At 32.8% G+C, this 25,000-nt stretch overlaps 1 protein-coding gene across 1 annotated transcript in view; it reads left to right on the forward strand.

Moving 5' to 3' along the window:
* Positions 1-25,000, forward strand: part of LOC133419715 (1-phosphatidylinositol 4,5-bisphosphate phosphodiesterase delta-3-A-like) — a 56,883-nt gene that overhangs the window by 469 nt on the left and 31,414 nt on the right. The window contains exons 1-3 of the mRNA XM_061709114.1: positions 1-265; positions 7,068-7,268; positions 24,852-24,936. The exon at positions 1-265 is cut by the window's left edge and continues 469 nt beyond it. Coding sequence (XP_061565098.1) covers positions 17-265; positions 7,068-7,268; positions 24,852-24,936 — 535 coding nt within the window. The 5' untranslated portion in view covers positions 1-16. The remainder of the gene's footprint in view (positions 266-7,067; positions 7,269-24,851; positions 24,937-25,000) is intronic.

Here is a 25,000-nt window from a genome sequence, read left to right on the forward strand (position 1 = left end):
ATGTGACACCCTCAGCATGGCCCCCCAGGGTGCCATGCTGAGGGCGGCGGCCCCGGCCCCGGCCGTGGCCCCGGCGCCGGCGGGCCACTCGTGGCGGTTCCAGTGCTCGGTGGGCGTGGACTGCAGCGACGCCGAGCCGCGCTGCATCTGGCTAGCGGTTCTACGGGGGGCGTCGCCCCCGCCCTCCCCCCGCCCGTCACCCATCACGTCACCACGGCGACGGCGGGGGTCCAGGAGGCTGATTCAGAGACACCGCCCGTCCTGGGTAACTATAGCAACCGGGGGGGGGGCGGAGCCAGAGACACCGCCCGTCCTGGGTAACTATAGCAACCAGGTGGGGGCGGAGCCAGAGACACCGCCCGTCCTGGGTAACTATAGCAACCAGGGGGGGGGGGGGGGGGGGGGCAGAGACGTTCAATATCGAGAAAAAAGTTGAAATGTCGAGAAAAAAATTGAAATGTCGAGAAAAAAGTTTCGAAATTTCGAAATTAAAAAGGAAAGGAAAAAGGAAGAAAAAAAGAGAAAAAAGGAAAAAAGAAGAGGAAAAAAAGAAAAAAAGAAGAAAAAGAGAAGAGAAATTTAGAAAAAGGAAGAAAAGAAGAAAAAAAAAAGGAAAAAAAAGGTCAAACATTTTTGAAAAAGCTCCAGGAGCTACTAGGGCGGCGCTGAAGAGCTGCATGCGACTCTAGAGCCGCGGGTTGCCGACCCTTGCCCTAGTGGATACCCCCCCTAGTTTCTATAGTTACCCAGAACCGCCGGTAGTTACCCAGGACCTATAGTCAGAGACGTTCTATAACCGAGACAGCCCACTACGGTTGTGTTTCCTGTATCTGTGTCACGTGACTGCCACGCCCCTTTAGGAGACCGGAAGTAGGTCCTGAGTCTATTGAGTCCTATGGGAAAAGTGAACGTGAGCACAGATTATTACCAATTCCTTCGCCCATAGTAACCTAAGTAAATATGGGACCCATTTTTCAAAAGCCACAAACCTTCTGAACATTCTGACACCAAAAGACCGACAGATTAGGAAAAAATGAACTTTGTTTGAGACCTGTCTCTGTCTGAGCAACACACTCTCGCCAGATTTGGCTCTCATCGTTTTCCCATCAGATAATATGAAGTTTAAAACTAAAATAAAACTAATAATACTGTTATTTTTATTATTTAAGTCTTTTTGGAAGAATGTTGTACTGTATCTAGTGTTGTATGTTCCAAAACGATGTGGGGAGAGGGGCGTGTATCTTGGTAGTATCTTGGTAGTATCTTGGTAGTGTCTTGGTAGTGTCTTGGTAGTATCTTGGTAGTGTCTTGGTAGTGTCTTGGTAGTATCTTGGTAGTGTCTTGGTAGTATCTTGGTAGTATCTTGGTAGTATCTCGGTAGTGTCTCGGTAGTATCTTGGTAGTATCTTGGTAGTGTCTTGGTAGTGTCTTGGTAGTGTCTTGGTAGTATCTTGGTAGTGTCTTGGTAGTATCTTGGTAGTATCTTGGTAGTGTCTTGGTAGTGTCTTGGTAGTATCTTGGTAGTGTCTTGGTAGTATCTTGGTAGTATATTGGTAGTATCTTGGTAGTGTCTTGGTAGTATCTCGGTAGTATCTCGGTAGTGTCTCGGTAGTATCTTGGTAGTATCTTGGTAGTATCTTGGTAGTATCTTGGTAGTATCTTGGTAGTATCTTGGTAGTATCTTGGTAATATCTCGGTAGTATCTCGGTAGTATCTTGGTAGTGTCTTGGTAGTATCTTGGTAGTATCTCGGTAGTATCTTGGTAGTATCTTGGTAGTATCTTGGTAGTATCTTGGTAGTATCTTGGTAGTATCTTGGTAATATCTCGGTAGTAGCTCGGTAGTATCTTGGTAGTATCTTGGTAGTGTCTTGGTAGTATCTTGGTAGTTTCTTGGTAGTATCTTGGTCTTGGTAGTGTCTTGGTAGTGTCTTGGTAGTATCTTGGTAGTATCTTGGTAGTATCTTGGTAGTGTCTTGGTAGTATCTTGGTAGTATCTTGGTAGTGTCTTGGTAGTATCTTGGTAGTATCTTGGTAGTATCTTGGTAGTGTCTTGGTAGTGTCTTGGTAGTGTCTTGGTAGTGTCTTGGTAGTATATTGGTGGTATCTTGGTAGTATCTTGGTAGTGTCTTGGTAGTGTCTTGGTAGTGTCTTGGTAGTATCTTGGTAGTGTCTTGTTAGTATCTTGGTAGTATCTTGGTAGTATCTCGGTAGTAGCTCGGTAGTATCTTGGTAGTATCTTGGTAGTGTCTTGGTAGTATCTTGGTAGTTTCTTGGTAGTATCTTGGTCTTGGTAGTGTCTTGGTAGTGTCTTGGTAGTATCTTGGTAGTATCTTGGTAGTATCTTGGTAGTGTCTTGGTAGTATCTTGGTAGTATCTTGGTAGTGTCTTGGTAGTATCTTGGTAGTATCTTGGTAGTATCTTGGTAGTGTCTTGGTAGTGTCTTGGTAGTATCTTGGTAGTGTCTTGGTAGTATCTTGGTAGTATCTTGGTAGTATCTTGGTAGTATCTTGGTAGTGTCTTGGTAGTGTCTTGGTAGTATCTTGGTAGTATCTTGGTAGTGTCTTGGTGGTATCTTGGTGGTATCTTGGTAGTATCTTGGTAGTATCTTGGTAGTGTCTTGGTAGTATCTTGGTAGTATCTTGGTAGTATCTTGGTGGTATCTTGGTAGTATCTTGGTAGTATCTTGGTAGTATCTTGGTGGTATCTTGGTAGTATCTTGGTAGTATCTTGGTAGTATCTTGGTAGTGTCTTGGTAGTATCTTGGTAGTATCTTGGTAGTATCTTGGTAGTATATTGGTAGTGTCTTGGTAGTATCTTGGTAGTGTCTTGGTAGTGTCTTGGTAGTGTCTTGGTAGTATCTTGGTAGTATCTTGGTAGTATCTTGGTAGTGTCTTGGTAGTGTCTTGGTAGTATCTTGGTAGTATCTTGGTAGTATCTTGGTAGTATCTTGGTAGTATCTTGGTAGTATCTTGGTAGTACCTTGGTAGTGTCTTGGTAGTATCTTGGTAGTATCTTGGTAGTGTCTTGGTAGTGTCTTGGTAGTATCTTGGTAGTGTCTTGGTAGTATCTTGGTAGTATCTTGGTAGTATCTTGGTAGTGTCTTGGTAGTATCTTGGTAGTTTCTTGGTAGTATCTTGGTCTTGGTAGTGTCTTGGTAGTGTCTTGGTAGTATCTTGGTAGTATCTTGGTAGTGTCTTGGTAGTATCTTGGTAGTTTCTTGGTAGTATCTTGGTCTTGGTAGTGTCTTGGTAGTGTCTTGGTAGTATCTTGGTAGTATCTTGGTAGTATCTTGGTAGTGTCTTGGTAGTATCTTGGTAGTATCTTGGTAGTATCTTGGTAGTATCTTGGTGGTATCTTGGTAGTATCTTGGTAGTATCTTGGTAGTGTCTTGTTAGTATCTTGGTAGTATCTTGGTAGTGTCTTGGTAGTATCTTGGTAGTATCTTGGTAGTATCTTGGTAGTATCTTGGTGGTATCTTGGTAGTATCTTGGTAGTATCTTGGTAGTATCTTGGTAGTGTCTTGGTAGTATCTTGGTAGTATCTTGGTAGTATCTTGGTAGTATATTGGTAGTGTCTTGGTAGTATCTTGGTAGTATCTTGGTAGTGTCTTGGTAGTGTCTTGGTAGTATCTTGGTAGTATCTTGGTAGTGTCTTGGTAGTGTCTTGGTAGTGTCTTGGTAGTGTCTTGGTAGTATCTTGGTAGTATCTTGGTAGTGTCTTGGTAGTGTCTTGGTAGTATCTTGGTAGTATCTTGGTAGTGTCTTGGTAGTGTCTTGGTAGTGTCTTGGTAGTATCTTGGTAGTGTCTTGGTAGTGTCTTGGTAGTGTCTTGGTAGTATCTTGGTAGTGTCTTGGTAGTATCTTGGTAGTATCTTGGTAGTGTCTTGGTAGTATCTTGGTAGTATCTTGCTAGTATCTCGGTAGTATCTTGGTAGTATCTTGGTAGTGTCTTGGTAGTATCTTGGTAGTATCTTGGTAGTGTCTTGGTAGTTTCTTGGTAGTATCTTGGTAGTATCCAGTAGTTCCAGTTCCCTGTATGTCAATATTGGACTCAGCAGACTTGGAACTGAGGAACTGTTGTCCTCACTCACATGTGTGTGTGTGTGTGTGTGTGTGTGTGTGTGTGTGTGTGTGTGTGTATGTCAGTACACACACACACACACACACACACACACACACACACACACACACACACACACACACACACACACACACACACACACACACACACACACACAGAAATGTCAGGAATCCTCTGCGGTCGTTTCCTCGTCCGTGGGGGATAAATGTTACGTAACAACTCGCTGAGTAAAACCTTCACATGCACGTTTCTCCCAGAATGCACTGCAGTTTCCTGAGATCTTAGTGACACATTTGGGACATGTTTTGATCCAAACACTGAGTGTCACCGGTGGCTGCGCGGCTCGTCTGCAGGACGCTTGTTGTTTGCTTGAACGTGTTCGCTCCAGTTTCATGGAAACTGGAAAGTCTCCACCCTGCGGGAACTATTCTTGGAGCCGCTGGTTCCACGGAGTTCAGCCCTCCGAGGCACTCGGTCGTCCACTTCCTGTCTCTCCGAGCTCACTTCCTGTCTCTCCAAGCTCACTTCCTGCCGACCGGAACGGCTCCGTGTTTACGTGGAACAAACACGTTGTTCTGCTCTGGAGTCTGTGACTACGTTTCCATCAATTCAATTCAATTCATACTTTATTAAAGACACATCTTGAGAAGAGGTCCATAGTACCAGTAAAAAAACATTATACATATAACATACACAATATAAAAGACAACAACCTATGATATAAAAGACAGCAACAAAAGACTAAAAAACAACAGTGACACAAAAAGAAAACAGTGTCAGGCACAAGTGTATAGACATGAACGCCAGTGGTTCCACAATGTGGATGTGAACCTGACTGAGTTAGTGCAGGATTTGTTAAGCAGGTGATAATGCTATTTATAGAGTTAGATACTCTACATATACATTTGTAAATCACCTTCCGTAGCACAGCAGCACAGGTCAAAACTCAGGTTATTGATAATATTCCGGTTACTGAAACATTGGGAATATTCCGTTTCCATGGTGATTAATCATTCAGGATATCTGGATCAAACCAGCGACGCACGGAGAACATCATGACACAAGTCCCGTCATTTCTGCTTCTTCTTCCTGGATCCAAATTCAAAACAAATGCTGCTTCAACTTTTCTCTCTCCTTCTTGTAAATCTGGCTATCAAAAAAAGGAAAAAAGATGAAAAAAGAGAAAAAAAGAGGAAAACAAATTTAAAAAGAGAGGAAAAAAGAGGAAAAAATATGAAAAAAGAGGAAAAACGATGAAAAATGAAAAAAGATAAAGAGGAAAAAAGAGGGCAGGCTGTGAGGTGGTGAAATGAAGCCAGATTCATGTCATACTCTTAATAATGTCATCACATATCACAACATATGTCAGACTTATAATAAAATAGCGCTGATAACGGAGCAGGCGGCGGGGGGGATGGCTGCCGCTCCGAGCCCACTACTCCACGCCGAAGAGGAAAAAAGAAAGTGTTGTGATTAAAATAAGGAAAGTTGGACTACCGTATATAACAATTGCGTTCATAAGGATAAAGTTTAAAAAAAAATAAAAATTAAAGAAATAGTCCCTTCTCCCCGTGTGTGTCTGCCTGTCATGCACGGGTACGTGCGCGCATGTTGTTTACTTTTAAGCCTGATTTATGGTTCCGCGTCAAACCAACGCAGAGCCTACGCCGTAGGGTCCGGCGTAGGGTGCGCGTCGCCGCGTAGCCTACGCCGTAGGCTCTGCGTTGGTGACGCTGAACCATAAATCAGCCTGAGCAGCTCTGAGGAGAGACGGGAGGGAGGAGGGGGAGCGAGGGCTGCCGTCCCGCCTTGGCACAGAGAGTCTGGATTTGCAATCACAGGCTGAGCCTACCGTTAGTTTTTAAACTGTAAAGTGAGGGGGACAAATACATGATTTTGAAAAGTGGGGGGGGGCATGTTCCCCCTGGTCCCAGTGGTAATTGCGCCGTGGCACTAACGTGCTGCCACTCAATCGCTTTATTTTCTTGTATACTATTTATATATTTAATCTAACTTTTACTGTGACCACCAAATAATGTGGTTTTCCTGTCCTCCACATCATCTACTACAACATCTTGATCTGAGTCTCCGTGAAAGTCAGTGTCACGGTGGCTGGACACCCTCTCATTCATCCTGACGCACAAACAGGCTGCAGGTGGCGCTGCACATGCTCAGTAGCCTCATCCATATGCATTTATGGGCGTGTAGAGGGCGGGATATGAGGCGGATTCAGCTGCGCAGCCTTCCAGCTGGACTGCGTGCAAGTCTGCGTGCACATGGTTTTATTGATCCTGATTTTTGTTTTTTGCGCCCGGCATTTTCGGCTTTTGAGTGTACGTGCACTTTTAGTATGAATTCTACGCAGTCCATTTTAAATGAGGCCCCTGGTCTGGGTTGAACCTGGGTGTCGGTAGATGTTTTTACTTCTCCGTGAAAGTGTTTGCTCCTTTGTTCCAGTTTTGTTCCATTGTTCCTCCAGTTCTTTCCAGATCTGAGTCCGTTCCTCCGAATGTTCCTGTTGTTCCTCGGTTGGTATTTATAGGTTTTTACGGCCAGGATATATTTTTACCCGCTCTTATTTGGGCGGGGGAATAAACGCTAACGTTAGAGGTGAAAAACTTCCTCTCGGGAGAGGAGAGGAAGTGTCTGAGAGATTCCTGGCGTTGGAGGAATGTTTTCCTGGTTTCCTGGTGGTGAATGAAGCTGCTCCGCCCGGCTCCGCCCACTTCCTGCATTTCCTCCCCCAGCTCCGCCCACTTCCTGCACTTCCTCCCCTCACTTCCTGTAAAAGTGTGTGCACCGCGGCGGCGGCTGCACCTTTATATGTTTCTCTCTGCGGCGGCAGCCGCAGTCCTCACGCCGGCGCGGCCTGAAAATGGTGGTAGTGATGAACTTCCAGGTCCGGGTTTGTCTCGTTGGTTCCCGGTACCCGGGGTCTGGATCTCTGGAGGTTCCCGGGTCTAACCCCGTCTTCTCTCCCCCACAGGCTAAAGGGCGGAGAGATGGCGTCGGTGCGGCGGCGGCTAACGGGAACCGGCGGCGGCGGCCGCTGTCGTCGGGCGAGGTGGAGGGCGTGTCCTGGCCCGAACCCCGGACCCTCGTCCTCCAGAAGAACCTGCAGGGATTCGGGTTCACGCTCAGACACTTCATCGTGTACCCACCCGCGTCCGCGCTGCACGGGCTCAAGGTAGGAACAAGGTCAAAGGTCAAATCTCAGGGTCAGGGTCAAACCTCAGGGGTCAAAGGTCAGGGTCAAAGCTCAGGGTCAAAGGTCTGGGTCATGGTGTTATATGGTGTTATATGGTGTTATATGGTATATGGTGTTATATGGTATTATATGGTGTTATATGGTGTTATATGGTGTTATATGGTATATGCTGTTATATGGTGTTATATGGTGTTATATGGTGTTATATGGTGTTATATGGTATTATATGGTATTATATGGTGTTATATGGTGTTATATGGTGTTATATGGTGTTATATGGTGTTATATGGTTTTATATGGTGTTATATGGTATATGGTATTATATGGTATTATATGGTGTTATATGGTGTTATATGGTGTTATATGGTATTATATGGTGTTATATGGTATATGGTATTATATGGTATTATATGGTGTTATATGGTGCTATATGGTGTTATATGGTGTTATATGGTGCTATATGGTGTTATATGGTATATGGTATTATATGGTGTTATATGGTATTATATGGTATTTTATGGTGTTATATGGTATATGGTATTATATGGTGTTATATGGTATTATATGGTATTTTATGGTATTATATGGTATTATATGGTATTATATGGTATATGGTGTTATATGGTGTTATATGGTGTTATATGGTATTATATGGTGTTATATGGTGTTATATGGTATTATATGGTATTTTATGGTATTATATGGTATTATATGGTGTTATATGGTGTTATATGGTGTTATATGGTGTTATATGGTATTATATGGTGTTATATGGTGTTATAGGGTATTATATGGTGTTATATGGTGTTATATGGTGTTATATGGTATATGGTATTATATGGTATTATATGGTGTTATATGGTGTTATATGGTGTTATATGGTGTTATATGGTATTATATGGTGTTATATGGTGTTATAGGGTATTATATGGTGTTATATGGTGTTATATGGTGTTATATGGTATATGGTATTATATGGTATTATATGGTGTTATATGGTGTTATATGGTATTATATGGTATTATATGGTGTTATATGGTGTTATATGGTATTATATGGTGTTATAGGGTATTATATGGTGTTATATGGTGTTATATGGTGTTATATGGTGTTATATGGTATATGGTATTATATGGTATTATATGGTGTTATATGGTATTATATGGTATTATATGGTGTTATATGGTGGTTTATGGTATTATATGGTATTATATGGTGTTATATGGTGTTATAGGGTATTATATGGTGTTATATGGTGTTATATGGTGGTATATGGTATTATATGGTATATGGTATTATATGGTGTTATATGGTATTATATGGTATTATATGGTGTTATATGGTGTTATATGGTATTATATGGTGTTATATGGTATTATATGGTATTATATGGTGTTATATGGTATTTTATGGTATTATATGGTATTATATGGTGTTATATGGTGTTATATGGTGTTATATGGTATTATATGGTATTATATGGTATTATATGGTATTATATGGTGTGATATGGTGGTATATGGTATTATATGGTATTATATGGTATATGGTGTTATATGGTGGTATATGGTATTATATGGTATTATATGTTATATGGTGTTATATGGTATTATATGGTGTTATATGGTATTATATGGTATTATATGGTGTTATATGGTGTTATATGGTATTATATGGTGTTATATGGTATTATATGGTATTATATGGTGTTATATGGTGGTATATGGTATTATATGGTATTATATGGTATTATATGGTATTATATGGTGTTATATGGTATTATATGGTATTTTATGGTATTATATGGTATTATATGGTGTTATATGGTGTTATATGGTGTTATATGGTGTTATATGGTATTATATGGTGTTATATGGTGTTATAGGGTATTATATGGTGTTATATGGTGTTATATGGTGTTATATGGTATATGGTATTATATGGTATTATATGGTGTTATATGGTATTATATGGTGTTATATGGTGTTATATGGTGTTATATGGTGTTATATGGTATTATATGGTGTTATATGGTGTTATAGGGTATTATATGGTGTTATATGGTGTTATATGGTGTTATATGGTATATGGTATTATATGGTATTATATGGTGTTATATGGTGTTATATGGTATTATATGGTATTATATGGTGTTATATGGTGTTATATGGTATTATATGGTGTTATAGGGTATTATATGGTGTTATATGGTGTTATATGGTGTTATATGGTGTTATATGGTATATGGTATTATATGGTATTATATGGTGTTATATGGTATTATATGGTATTATATGGTGTTATATGGTGGTTTATGGTATTATATGGTATTATATGGTGTTATATGGTGTTATAGGGTATTATATGGTGTTATATGGTGTTATATGGTGGTATATGGTATTATATGGTATATGGTATTATATGGTGTTATATGGTATTATATGGTATTATATGGTGTTATATGGTGTTATATGGTGTTATATGGTATTATATGGTGTTATATGGTATTATATGGTATTATATGGTATTATATGGTATTATATGGTGTGATATGGTGGTATATGGTATTATATGGTATTATATGGTATATGGTGTTATATGGTGGTATATGGTATTATATGGTATTATATGTTATATGGTGTTATATGGTATTATATGGTGTTATATGGTATTATATGGTATTATATGGTGTTATATGGTGTTATATGGTATTATATGGTGTTATATGGTATTATATGGTATTATATGGTGTTATATGGTGGTATATGGTATTATATGGTATTATATGGTATTATATGGTATTATATGGTATTATATGGTGTTATATGGTATTATATGGTATTATATGGTATTATATGGTATTATATGGTGTTATATGGTATTATATGGTATTATATGGTATTATATGGTATTATATGGTATTATATGGTGTTATATGGTATTATATGGTATTATATGGTATTATATGGTGTTATATGGTATTATATGGTATTATATGGTGTTATATGGTGGTATATGGTATTATATGGTATTATATGGTATTATATGGTGTTATATGGTGTTATATGGTATTATATGGTGTTATATGGTATTATATGGTATTATATGGTATTATATGGTATTATATGGTGTTATATGGTGGTATATGGTACTATATGGTATTATATGGTATTATATGGTATTATATGGTATTATATGGTGTTATATGGTATTATATGGTATTATATGGTATTATATGGTATTATATGGTATTATATGGTGTTATATGGTATTATATGGTATTATATGGTGTTATATGGTGTTATATGGTATTATATGGTATTATATGGTGTTATATGGTGGTATATGGTATTATATGGTATTATATGGTATTATATGATGTTATATGGTGGTATATGGTATTATATGGTATTATATGGTATTATATGGTGTTATATGGTGTTATATGGTATTATATGGTGTTATATGGTGTTATATGGTATTATATGGTATCATATGGTGTTATATGGTATTATAGGGTATTATATGGTGTTATATGGTGTTATATGGTATTATATGGTATTATATGGTGTTATATGGTGTTATATGGTATTATATGGTGTTATATGGTATTATATGGTGTTATATGGTGTTATATGGTATTATATGGTGTTATATGGTGTTATATGATGCTATAGGGTATTATATGGTGTTATATGGTATTATATGGTGTTATATGGTATTATATGGTATATGGTGTTATATGGTATTATATGGTGTTATATGGTGTTATATGGTATTACATGGTATTATATGGTATTATATGGTGTTATATGGTGTTATATGGTGTTATAGGGTATTATATGGTGTTATATGGTATTATATGGTATTATATGGTGTTATATGGTGTTATAGGGTATTATATGGTGTTATATGGTATTACATGGTATTATATGGTATTATATGGTGTTATATGGTGTTATATGGTATTATATGGTGTTATATGGTGTTATATGGTATTATATGGTGTTATATGGTGTTATAGGGTATTATATGGTGTTATATGGTATTATATGGTATATGGTGTTATATGGTGTTATATGGTATTATATGGTGTTATATGGTGTTATATGGTATTATATGGTGTTATATGGTGTTATATGGTATTATATGGTGTTATATGGTATTATATGGTGTTATATGGTGTTATATGGTATTATATGGTATTATATGGTATTATATGGTGTTATATGGTATTATATGGTATTATATGGTATTATATGGTATATGGTGTTATATGGTATTATATGGTGTTATATGGTATTATATGGTATATGGTGGTATATGGTGTTATATGGTATTATATGGTATTATATGGTATTATATGGTGTTATATGGTGTTATATGGTATTATATGGTATTATATGGTATTATATGGTATATGGTGTTATATGGTATTATATGGTGTTATATGGTGTTATATGGTATTATATGGTATTATATGGTGTTATATGGTGTTATATGGTGTTATATGGTGTTATATGGTATTATATGGTATTATATGGTATTATATGGTGTTATATGGTGTTATATGGTGTTATATGGTGTTATATGGTATTATATGGTATTATATGGTGTTATATGGTGTTATATGGTGTTATATGGTGTTATATGGTGTTATATGGTATATGGTGTTATATGGTATTATATGGTATTATATGGTGTTATATGGTGTTATATGGTGTTATATGGTATATGGTGTTATATGGTGTTATATGGTATTATATGGTGTTATATGGTGTTATATGGTATTATATGGTGTTATATGGTATATGGTGTTATATGGTATTATATGGTATTATATGGTGTTATATGGTATTATATGGTGTTATATGGTATTATATGGTATTATATGGTGTTATATGGTATTATATGGTGTTATATGGTGTTATATGGTGTTATATGGTGTTATATGGTGTTATATGGTGTTATATGGTATTATATGGTATTATATGGTGTTATATGGTATTATATGGTGTTATATGGTGTTATATGGTATTATATGGTGTTATATGGTATTATATGGTGTTATACGGTGTTATATGGTGTTATATGGTGTTATATGGTGTTATATGGTATTATATGGTGTTATATGGTGTTATATGGTATTATATGGTATTATATGGTGTTATATGGTGTTATATGGTGTTATATGGTGTTATATGGTGTTATATGGTAATATATGGTATTATATTTGTATTATATGGTGTTATATAGTATTATATGGTATTATATGGTATTATATTGTGTTATATAGTTTTATATGGTGTTATATAAACACTGTCGAACCAGGTCTTCTTCTGAACCAGTTGGAGTTTATTTACATCTTTTTTAGTAGCATTCATACTATTTGGCAGTTTTCAAGCTGTGAGAGAACGATATTGTTTAGTTCTGTTTTAGTCAGTTCTGGTGTTAGATATTTTAGTCAGTTCTAGTGTTAGATATTTTAGTCAGTTCTAGTGTTAGATATTTTAGTCAGTTCTAGTGTTAGATATTTTAGTCAGTTCTAGTTAGATATTTTAGTCAGTTCTAGTGTTAGATATTTTAGTCAGTTCTAGTGTTAGATATTTTAGTCAGTTCTAGTTAGATATTTTAGTCAGTTCTGGTGTTAGATATTTTAGTCAGTTCTGGTGTTAGATATTTTAGTCAGTTCTAGTTAGATATTTTAGTCAGTTCTAGTTAGATATTTTAGTCAGTTCTAGTTAGATATTTTAGTCAGTTCTAGTGTTAGATATTTTAGTCAGTTCTAGTTAGATATTTTAGTCAGTTCTAGTGTTAGATATTTTAGTCAGTTCTAGTGTTAGATATTTTAGTCAGTTCTAGTGTTAGATATTTTAGTCAGTTCTAGTTAGATATTTTAGTCAGTTCTAGTTAGATATTTTAGTCAGTTCTAGTTAGATATTTTAGTCAGTTCTAGTGTTAGATATTTTAGTCAGTTCTAGTGTTAGATATTTTAGTCAGTTCTAGTTAGATATTTTAGTCAGTTCTGGTGTTAGATATTTTAGTCAGTTCTAGTTAGATATTTTAGTCAGTTCTAGTGTTAGATATTTTAGTCAGTTCTAGTGTTAGATATTTTAGTCAGTTCTAGTGTTAGATATTTTAGTCAGTTCTAGTTAGATATTTTAGTCAGTTCTAGTGTTAGATATTTTAGTCAGTTCTAGTGTTAGATATTTTAGTCAGTTCTAGTTAGATATTTTAGTCAGTTCTAGTTAGATATTTTAGTCAGTTCTAGTGTTAGATATTTTAGTCAGTTCTAGTTAGATATTTTAGTCAGTTCTAGTTAGATATTTTAGTCAGTTCTAGTGTTAGATATTTTAGTCAGTTCTAGTGTTAGATATTTTAGTCAGTTCTAGTTAGATATTTTAGTCAGTTCTAGTTAGATATTTTAGTCAGTTCTAGTTAGATATTTTAGTCAGTTCTAGTGTTAGATATTTTAGTCAGTTCTAGTTAGATATTTTAGTCAGTTCTAGTGTTAGATATTTTAGTCAGTTCTAGTTAGATATTTTAGTCAGTTCTAGTTAGATATTTTAGTCAGTTCTAGTGTTAGATATTTTAGTCAGTTCTAGTTAGATATTTTAGTCAGTTCTAGTTAGATATTTTAGTCAGTTCTAGTTAGATATTTTAGTCAGTTCTAGTTAGATATTTTAGTCAGTTCTAGTGTTAGATATTTTAGTCAGTTCTAGTTAGATATTTTAGTCAGTTCTAGTGTTAGATATTTTAGTCAGTTCTAGTTAGATATTTTAGTCAGTTCTAGTTAGATATTTTAGTCAGTTCTAGTTAGATATTTTAGTCAGTTCTAGTGTTAGATATTTTAGTCAGTTCTAGTTAGATATTTTAGTCAGTTCTAGTGTTAGATATTTTAGTCAGTTCTAGTGTTAGATATTTTAGTCAGTTCTAGTGTTAGATATTTTAGTCAGTTCTAGTTAGATATTTTAGTCAGTTCTAGTTAGATATTTTAGTCAGTTCTAGTTAGATATTTTAGTCAGTTCTAGTGTTAGATATTTTAGTCAGTTCTAGTTAGATATTTTAGTCAGTTCTGGTGTTAGATATTTTAGTCAGTTCTAGTTAGATATTTTAGTCAGTTCTAGTGTTAGATATTTTAGTCAGTTCTAGTGTTAGATATTTTAGTCAGTTCTAGTTAGATATTTTAGTCAGTTCTGGTGTTAGATATTTTAGTCAGTTCTAGTTAGATATTTTAGTCAGTTCTAGTGTTAGATATTTTAGTCAGTTCTAGTGTTAGATATTTTAGTCAGTTCTAGTGTTAGATATTTTAGTCAGTTCTAGTTAGATATTTTAGTCAGTTCTAGTTAGATATTTTAGTCAGTTCTAGTTAGATATTTTAGTCAGTTCTAGTTAGATATTTTAGTCAGTTCTAGTGTTAGATATTTTAGTCAGTTCTAGTTAGATATTTTAGTCAGTTCTAGTTAGATATTTTAGTCAGATATGGTGTTAGATATTTTAGTCAGTTCTAGTGTTAGATATTTTAGTCAGTTCTAGTGTTAGATATTTTAGTCAGTTCTAGTTAGATATTTTAGTCAGTTCTGGTGTTAGATATTTTAGTCAGTTCTGGTGTTAGATATTTTAGTCAGTTCTAGTTAGATATTTTAGTCAGTTCTAGTGTTAGATATTTTAGTCAGTTCTAGTTAGATATTTTAGTCAGTTCTAGTTAGATATTTTAGTCAGTTCTAGTGTTAGATATTTTAGTCAGTTCTAGTTAGATATTTTAGTCAGTTCTAGTGTTAGATATTTTAGTCAGTTCTAGTTAGATATTTTAGTCAGTTCTAGTTAGATATTTTAGTCAGTTCTAGTTAGATATTTTAGTCAGTTCTAGTGTTAGATATTTTAGTCAGTTCTAGTGTTAGATATTTTAGTCAGTTCTAGTTAGATATTTTAGTCAGTTCTGGTGTTAGATATTTTAGTCAGTTCTGGTGTTAGATATTTTAGTCAGTTCTAGTTAGATATTTTAGTCAGTTCTAGTTAGATATTTTAGTCAGTTCTAGTTAGATATTTTAGTCAGTTCTAGTGTTAGATATTTTAGTCAGTTCTAGTTAGATATTTTAGTCAGTTCTAGTTAGATATTTTAGTCAGTTCTAGTGTTAGATATTTTAGTCAGTTCTAGTGTTAGATATTTTAGTCAGTTCTAGTTAGATATTTTAGTCAGTTCTAGTTAGATATTTTAGTCAGTTCTAGTTAGATATTTTAGTCAGTTCTAGTTAGATATTTTAGTCAGTTCTAGTTAGATATTTTAGTCAGTTCTAGTTAGATATTTTAGTCAGTTCTAGTGTTAGATATTTTAGTCAGTTCTAGTGTTAGATATTTTAGTCAGTTCTAGTGTTAGATATTTTAGTCAGTTCTAGTTAGATATTTTAGTCAGTTCTAGTTAGATATTTTAGTCAGTTCTAGTGTTAGATATTTTAGTCAGTTCTAGTTAGATATTTTAGTCAGTTCTAGTGTTAGATATTTTAGTCAGTTCTGGTGTTAGATATTTTAGTCAGTTCTAGTGTTAGATATTTTAGTCAGTTCTAGTTAGATATTTTAGTCAGTTCTAGTGTTAGATATTTTAGTCAGTTCTAGTTAGATATTTTAGTCAGTTCTAGTTAGATATTTTAGTCAGTTCTAGTGTTAGATATTTTAGTCAGTTCTAGTTAGATATTTTAGTCAGTTCTGGTGTTAGATATTTTAGTCAGTTCTGGTGTTAGATATTTTAGTCAGTTCTAGTTAGATATTTTAGTCAGTTCTAGTGTTAGATATTTTAGTCAGTTCTAGTTAGATATTTTAGTCAGTTCTAGTTAGATATTTTAGTCAGTTCTAGTGTTAGATATTTTAGTCAGTTCTAGTTAGATATTTTAGTCAGTTCTAGTGTTAGATATTTTAGTCAGTTCTAGTTAGATATTTTAGTCAGTTCTAGTTAGATATTTTAGTCAGTTCTAGTTAGATATTTTAGTCAGTTCTAGTGTTAGATATTTTAGTCAGTTCTAGTGTTAGATATTTTAGTCAGTTCTAGTTAGATATTTTAGTCAGTTCTGGTGTTAGATATTTTAGTCAGTTCTGGTGTTAGATATTTTAGTCAGTTCTAGTTAGATATTTTAGTCAGTTCTAGTTAGATATTTTAGTCAGTTCTAGTTAGATATTTTAGTCAGTTCTAGTGTTAGATATTTTAGTCAGTTCTAGTTAGATATTTTAGTCAGTTCTAGTTAGATATTTTAGTCAGTTCTGGTTAGATATTTTAGTCAGTTCTGGTGTTAGATATTTTAGTCAGTTCTGGTGTTAGATATTTTAGTCAGTTCTAGTTAGATATTTTAGTCAGTTCTGGTTAGATATTTTAGTCAGTTCTGGTGTTAGATATTTTAGTCAGTTCTAGTGTTAGATATTTTAGTCAGTTCTAGTTAGATATTTTAGTCAGTTCTAGTTAGATATTTTAGTCAGTTCTAGTGTTAGATATTTTAGTCAGTTCTAGTTAGATATTTTAGTCAGTTCTAGTTAGATATTTTAGTCAGTTCTGGTTAGATATTTTAGTCAGTTCTGGTGTTAGATATTTTAGTCAGTTCTAGTGTTAGATATTTTAGTCAGTTCTAGTTAGATATTTTAGTCAGTTCTAGTGTTAGATATTTTAGTCAGTTCTAGTTAGATATTTTAGTCAGTTCTAGTGTTAGATATTTTAGTCAGTTCTAGTTAGATATTTTAGTCAGTTCTAGTTAGATATTTTAGTCAGTTCTAGTGTTAGATATTTTAGTCAGTTCTAGTTAGATATTTTAGTCAGTTCTAGTTAGATATTTTAGTCAGTTCTAGTGTTAGATATTTTAGTCAGTTCTGGTTAGATATTTTAGTCAGTTCTGGTGTTAGATATTTTAGTCAGTTCTAGTGTTAGATATTTTAGTCAGTTCTAGTTAGATATTTTAGTCAGTTCTAGTTAGATATTTTAGTCAGTTCTAGTGTTAGATATTTTAGTCAGTTCTAGTTAGATATTTTAGTCAGTTCTGGTGTTAGATATTTTAGTCAGTTCTAGTTAGATATTTTAGTCAGTTCTAGTTAGATATTTTAGTCAGTTCTAGTGTTAGATATTTTAGTCAGTTCTAGTTAGATATTTTAGTCAGTTCTGGTGTTAGATATTTTAGTCAGTTCTAGTTAGATATTTTAGTCAGTTCTAGTTAGATATTTTAGTCAGTTCTGGTGTTAGATATTTTAGTCAGTTCTAGTTAGATATTTTAGTCAGTTCTAGTTAGATATTTTAGTCAGTTCTAGTGTTAGATATTTTAGTCAGTTCTAGTTAGATATTTTAGTCAGTTCTAGTGTTAGATATTTTAGTCAGTTCTAGTTAGATATTTTAGTCAGTTCTAGTTAGATATTTTAGTCAGTTCTAGTGTTAGATATTTTAGTCAGTTCTAGTTAGATATTTTAGTCAGTTCTAGTGTTAGATATTTTAGTCAGTTCTAGTTAGATATTTTAGTCAGTTCTAGTTAGATATTTTAGTCAGTTCTAGTGTTAGATATTTTAGTCAGTTCTAGTGTTAGATATTTTAGTCAGTTCTAGTTAGATATTTTAGTCAGTTCTAGTTAGATATTTTAGTCAGTTCTAGTGTTAGATATTTTAGTCAGTTCTAGTTAGATATTTTAGTCAGTTCTAGTGTTAGATATTTTAGTCAGTTCTAGTGTTAGATATTTTAGTCAGTTCTAGTGTTAGATATTTTAGTCAGTTCTAGTGTTAGATATTTTAGTCAGTTCTAGTTAGATATTTTAGTCAGTTCTAGTTAGATATTTTAGTCAGTTCTAGTGTTAGATATTTTAGTCAGTTCTAGTTAGATATTTTAGTCAGTTCTAGTTAGATATTTTAGTCAGTTCTAGTGTTAGATATTTTAGTCAGTTCTAGTGTTAGATATTTTAGTCAGTTCTAGTTAGATATTTTAGTCAGTTCTAGTTAGATATTTTAGTCAGTTCTAGTTAGATATTTTAGTCAGTTCTAGTGTTAGATATTTTAGTCAGTTCTAGTGTTAGATATTTTAGTCAGTTCTAGTTAGATATTTTAGTCAGTTCTAGTGTTAGATATTTTAGTCAGTTCTAGTGTTAGATATTTTAGTCAGTTCTAGTGTTAGATATTTTAGTCAGTTCTAGTTAGATATTTTAGTCAGTTCTAGTGTTAGATATTTTAGTCAGTTCTAGTGTTAGATATTTTAGTCAGTTCTAGTGTTAGATATTTTAGTCAGTTCTAGTTAGATATTTTAGTCAGTTCTGGTGTTAGATATTTTAGTCAGTTCTAGTTAGATATTTTAGTCAGTTCTGGTGTTAGATATTTTAGTCAGTTCTAGTTAGATATTTTAGTCAGTTCTAGTTAGATATTTTAGTCAGTTCTAGTTAGATATTTTAGTCAGTTCTAGTGTTAGATATTTTAGTCAGTTCTAGTGTTAGATATTTTAGTCAGTTCTAGTGTTAGATATTTTAGTCAGTTCTAGTGTTAGATATTTTAGTCAGTTCTAGTTAGATATTTTAGTCAGTTCTGGTGTTAGATATTTTAGTCAGTTCTAGTGTTAGATATTTTAGTCAGATCTAGTGTTAGATATTTTAGTCAGTTCTAGTGTTAGATATTTTAGTCAGTTCTAGTTAGATATTTTAGTCAGTTCTAGTGTTAGATATTTTAGTCAGTTCTAGTTAGATATTTTAGTCAGTTCTAGTGTTAGATATTTTAGTCAGTTCTAGTTAGATATTTTAGTCAGTTCTAGTGTTAGATATTTTAGTCAGTTCTAGTTAGATATTTTAGTCAGTTCTGGTGTTAGATATTTTAGTCAGTTCTAGTTAGATATTTTAGTCAGTTCTAGTTAGATATTTTAGTCAGTTCTAGTGTTAGATATTTTAGTCAGTTCTAGTGTTAGATATTTTAGTCAGTTCTAGTTAGATATTTTAGTCAGTTCTAGTTAGATATTTTAGTCAGTTCTAGTGTTAGATATTTTAGTCAGTTCTAGTGTTAGATATTTTAGTCAGTTCTAGTGTTAGATATTTTAGTCAGTTCTAGTTAGATATTTTAGTCAGTTCTGGTGTTAGATATTTTAGTCAGTTCTAGTGTTAGATATTTTAGTCAGTTCTAGTTAGATATTTTAGTCAGTTCTAGTTAGATATTTTAGTCAGTTCTAGTTAGATATTTTAGTCAGTTCTAGTTAGATATTTTAGTCAGTTCTAGTTAGATATTTTAGTCAGTTCTGGTGTTAGATATTTTAGTCAGTTCTGGTGTTAGATATTTTAGTCAGTTCTAGTGTTAGATATTTTAGTCAGTTCTAGTGTTAGATATTTTAGTCAGTTCTAGTGTTAGATATTTTAGTCAGTTCTAGTTAGATATTTTAGTCAGTTCTAGTTAGATATTTTAGTCAGTTCTAGTGTTAGATATTTTAGTCAGTTCTAGTTAGATATTTTAGTCAGTTCTAGTTAGATATTTTAGTCAGTTCTAGTTAGATATTTTAGTCAGTTCTAGTTAGATATTTTAGTCAGTTCTAGTTAGATATTTTAGTCAGTTCTAGTTAGATATTTTAGTCAGTTCTAGTGTTAGATATTTTAGTCAGTTCTAGTTAGATATTTTAGTCAGTTCTAGTTAGATATTTTAGTCAGTTCTAGTGTTAGATATTTTAGTCAGTTCTAGTTAGATATTTTAGTCAGTTCTAGTGTTAGATATTTTAGTCAGTTCTAGTTAGATATTTTAGTCAGTTCTAGTTAGATATTTTAGTCAGTTCTAGTGTTAGATATTTTAGTCAGTTCTAGTGTTAGATATTTTAGTCAGTTCTAGTTAGATATTTTAGTCAGTTCTAGTTAGATATTTTAGTCAGTTCTAGTGTTAGATATTTTAGTCAGTTCTGGTGTTAGATATTTTAGTCAGTTCTGGTGTTAGATATTTTAGTCAGTTCTAGTTAGATATTTTAGTCAGTTCTAGTGTTAGATATTTTAGTCAGTTCTGGTGTTAGATATTTTAGTCAGTTCTAGTTAGATATTTTAGTCAGTTCTAGTGTTAGATATTTTAGTCAGTTCTAGTGTTAGATATTTTAGTCAGTTCTAGTTAGATATTTTAGTCAGTTCTAGTTAGATATTTTAGTCAGTTCTAGTGTTAGATATTTTAGTCAGTTCTAGTTAGATATTTTAGTCAGTTCTAGTGTTAGATATTTTAGTCAGTTCTAGTGTTAGATATTTTAGTCAGTTCTAGTTAGATATTTTAGTCAGTTCTAGTTAGATATTTTAGTCAGTTCTAGTGTTAGATATTTTAGTCAGTTCTAGTTAGATATTTTAGTCAGTTCTGGTGTTAGATATTTTAGTCAGTTCTAGTTAGATATTTTAGTCAGTTCTAGTTAGATATTTTAGTCAGTTCTGGTGTTAGATATTTTAGTCAGTTCTAGTTAGATATTTTAGTCAGTTCTAGTGTTAGATATTTTAGTCAGTTCTAGTGTTAGATATTTTAGTCAGTTCTAGTTAGATATTTTAGTCAGTTCTAGTGTTAGATATTTTAGTCAGTTCTAGTTAGATATTTTAGTCAGTTCTGGTGTTAGATATTTTAGTCAGTTCTAGTGTTAGATATTTTAGTCAGTTCTAGTGTTAGATATTTTAGTCAGTTCTAGTTAGATATTTTAGTCAGTTCTAGTTAGATATTTTAGTCAGTTCTAGTGTTAGATATTTTAGTCAGTTCTAGTGTTAGATATTTTAGTCAGTTCTAGTGTTAGATATTTTAGTCAGTTCTAGTTAGATATTTTAGTCAGTTCTGGTGTTAGATATTTTAGTCAGTTCTAGTGTTAGATATTTTAGTCAGTTCTAGTGTTAGATATTTTAGTCAGTTCTAGTTAGATATTTTAGTCAGTTCTAGTGTTAGATATTTTAGTCAGTTCTAGTGTTAGATATTTTAGTCAGTTCTAGTGTTAGATATTTTAGTCAGTTCTAGTGTTAGATATTTTAGTCAGTTCTAGTTAGATATTTTAGTCAGTTCTAGTTAGATATTTTAGTCAGTTCTAGTTAGATATTTTAGTCAGTTCTAGTGTTAGATATTTTAGTCAGTTCTAGTTAGATATTTTAGTCAGTTCTAGTGTTAGATATTTTAGTCAGTTCTGGTGTTAGATATTTTAGTCAGTTCTAGTTAGATATTTTAGTCAGTTCTAGTGTTAGATATTTTAGTCAGTTCTAGTTAGATATTTTAGTCAGTTCTAGTTAGATATTTTAGTCAGTTCTAGTGTTAGATATTTTAGTCAGTTCTGGTGTTAGATATTTTAGTCAGTTCTAGTTAGATATTTTAGTCAGTTCTAGTGTTAGATATTTTAGTCAGTTCTGGTGTTAGATATTTTAGTCAGTTCTAGTTAGATATTTTAGTCAGTTCTAGTTAGATATTTTAGTCAGTTCTAGTGTTAGATATTTTAGTCAGTTCTAGTGTTAGATATTTTAGTCAGTTCTAGTTAGATATTTTAGTCAGTTCTAGTGTTAGATATTTTAGTCAGTTCTGGTTAGATATTTTAGTCAGTTCTAGTGTTAGATATTTTAGTCAGTTCTAGTGTTAGATATTTTAGTCAGTTCTAGTGTTAGATATTTTAGTCAGTTCTAGTGTTAGATATTTTAGTCAGTTCTGGTTAGATATTTTAGTCAGTTCTAGTGTTAGATATTTTAGTCAGTTCTAGTGTTAGATATTTTAGTCAGTTCTAGTTAGATATTTTAGTCAGTTCTAGTGTTAGATATTTTAGTCAGTTCTGGTTAGATATTTTAGTCAGTTCTAGTGTTAGATATTTTAGTCAGTTCTAGTGTTAGATATTTTAGTCAGTTCTAGTGTTAGATATTTTAGTCAGTTCTAGTGTTAGATATTTTAGTCAGTTCTAGTTAGATATTTTAGTCAGTTCTAGTGTTAGATATTTTAGTCAGTTCTAGTGTTAGATATTTTAGTCAGTTCTAGTGTTAGATATTTTAGTCAGTTCTAGTTAGATATTTTAGTCAGTTCTAGTTAGATATTTTAGTCAGTTCTAGTGTTAGATATTTTAGTCAGTTCTAGTGTTAGATATTTTAGTCAGATCTAGTGTTAGATATTTTAGTCAGTTCTAGTTAGATATTTTAGTCAGTTCTAGTTAGATATTTTAGTCAGTTCTGGTGTTAGATATTTTAGTCAGTTCTAGTTAGATATTTTAGTCAGTTCTAGTTAGATATTTTAGTCAGTTCTAGTGTTAGATATTTTAGTCAGTTCTAGTGTTAGATATTTTAGTCAGTTCTAGTGTTAGATATTTTAGTCAGTTCTAGTTAGATATTTTAGTCAGTTCTAGTTAGATATTTTAGTCAGTTCTAGTGTTAGATATTTTAGTCAGTTCTAGTGTTAGATATTTTAGTCAGTTCTAGTTAGATATTTTAGTCAGTTCTAGTGTTAGATATTTTAGTCAGTTCTAGTTAGATATTTTAGTCAGTTCTAGTGTTAGATATTTTAGTCAGTTCTAGTTAGATATTTTAGTCAGTTCTAGTTAGATATTTTAGTCAGTTCTAGTGTTAGATATTTTAGTCAGTTCTAGTTAGATATTTTAGTCAGTTCTAGTTAGATATTTTAGTCAGTTCTGATGTTAGATATTTTAGTCAGTTCTAGTTAGATATTTTAGTCAGTTCTAGTTAGATATTTTAGTCAGTTCTAGTGTTAGATATTTTAGTCAGTTCTAGTTAGATATTTTAGTCAGTTCTGGTGTTAGATATTTTAGTCAGTTCTAGTTAGATATTTTAGTCAGTTCTAGTGTTAGATATTTTAGTCAGTTCTAGTTAGATATTTTAGTCAGTTCTAGTGTTAGATATTTTAGTCAGTTCTAGTGTTAGATATTTTAGTCAGTTCTAGTGTTAGATATTTTAGTCAGTTCTAGTTAGATATTTTAGTCAGTTCTAGTTAGATATTTTAGTCAGTTCTAGTTAGATATTTTAGTCAGTTCTAGTGTTAGATATTTTAGTCAGTTCTAGTTAGATATTTTAGTCAGTTCTAGTTAGATATTTTAGTCAGTTCTAGTGTTAGATATTTTAGTCAGTTCTGGTGTTAGATATTTTAGTCAGTTCTGGTTAGATATTTTAGTCAGTTCTAGTGTTAGATATTTTAGTCAGTTCTGGTGTTAGATATTTTAGTCAGTTCTAGTGTTAGATATTTTAGTCAGTTCTAGTTAGATATTTTAGTCAGTTCTGGTTAGATATTTTAGTCAGTTCTGGTGTTAGATATTTTAGTCAGTTCTAGTGTTAGATATTTTAGTCAGTTCTGGTGTTAGATATTTTAGTCAGTTCTAGTTAGATATTTTAGTCAGTTCTAGTTAGATATTTTAGTCAGTTCTAGTTAGATATTTTAGTCAGTTCTAGTGTTAGATATTTTAGTCAGTTCTGGTGTTAGATATTTTAGTCAGTTCTAGTGTTAGATATTTTAGTCAGTTCTAGTGTTAGATATTTTAGTCAGTTCTAGTTAGATATTTTAGTCAGTTCTAGTTAGATATTTTAGTCAGTTCTAGTGTTAGATATTTTAGTCAGTTCTGGTGTTAGATATTTTAGTCAGTTCTAGTTAGATATTTTAGTCAGTTCTAGTGTTAGATATTTTAGTCAGTTCTAGTGTTAGATATTTTAGTCAGTTCTAGTGTTAGATATTTTAGTCAGTTCTAGTGTTAGATATTTTAGTCAGTTCTAGTTAGATATTTTAGTCAGTTCTAGTGTTAGATATTTTAGTCAGTTCTAGTTAGATATTTTAGTCAGTTCTAGTTAGATATTTTAGTCAGTTCTGGTGTTAGATATTTTAGTCAGTTCTGGTGTTAGATATTTTAGTCAGTTCTAGTTAGATATTTTAGTCAGTTCTAGTTAGATATTTTAGTCAGTTCTAGTTAGATATTTTAGTCAGTTCTAGTTAGATATTTTAGTCAGTTCTAGTTAGATATTTTAGTCAGTTCTAGTGTTAGATATTTTAGTCAGTTCTAGTTAGATATTTTAGTCAGTTCTAGTGTTAGATATTTTAGTCAGTTCTAGTTAGATATTTTAGTCAGTTCTGGTGTTAGATATTTTAGTCAGTTCTGGTGTTAGATATTTATTCAGTTCTAGTGTTAGATATTTTAGTCAGTTCTAGTGTTAGATATTTATTCAGTTCTAGTGTTAGATATTTTAGTCAGTTCTGATGTTAGATATTTTAGTCAGTTCTGGTGTTAGATATTTTAGTCAGTTCTGGTGTTAGATATTTTAGTCAGTTCTAGTGTTAGATATTTTAGTCAGTTCTAGTGTTAGATATTTTAGTCAGTTAGATATTTTAGTCAGTTCTAGTTAGATATTTTAGTCAGTTCTGGTGTTAGATATTTTAGTCAGTTCTAGTGTTAGATATTTATTCAGTTCTAGTGTTAGATATTTTAGTCAGTTCTGATGTTAGATATTTTAGTCAGTTCTGGTGTTAGATATTTTAGTCAGTTCTAGTTAGATATTTTAGTCAGTTCTGGTGTTAGATATTTAGGGTTAGAACGTGAACCGCACGCCCCCCGGTGGTCAGATTCCCCCACTGGTCCAATCTAACAACTCTCTCTTCTTTCTTCTTCTTCCTCAGGATGAAGAAAATGGAAACGCAGCTGGAAAAGGTGAGTCTGGATCTGACCCTGGATCTGACCCTCTGAACCAGGGCGTTAGTCCAGGTCAGAGGTCAGAGGTTCTAACTCCAGGTTGTTTATTTATTTATTCCTTTGTTTATTTATTTGT

This window comes from Cololabis saira, chromosome 19 (assembly GCF_033807715.1).
Source record: "Cololabis saira isolate AMF1-May2022 chromosome 19, fColSai1.1, whole genome shotgun sequence".
NCBI lineage: Eukaryota > Metazoa > Chordata > Actinopteri > Beloniformes > Belonidae > Cololabis > Cololabis saira.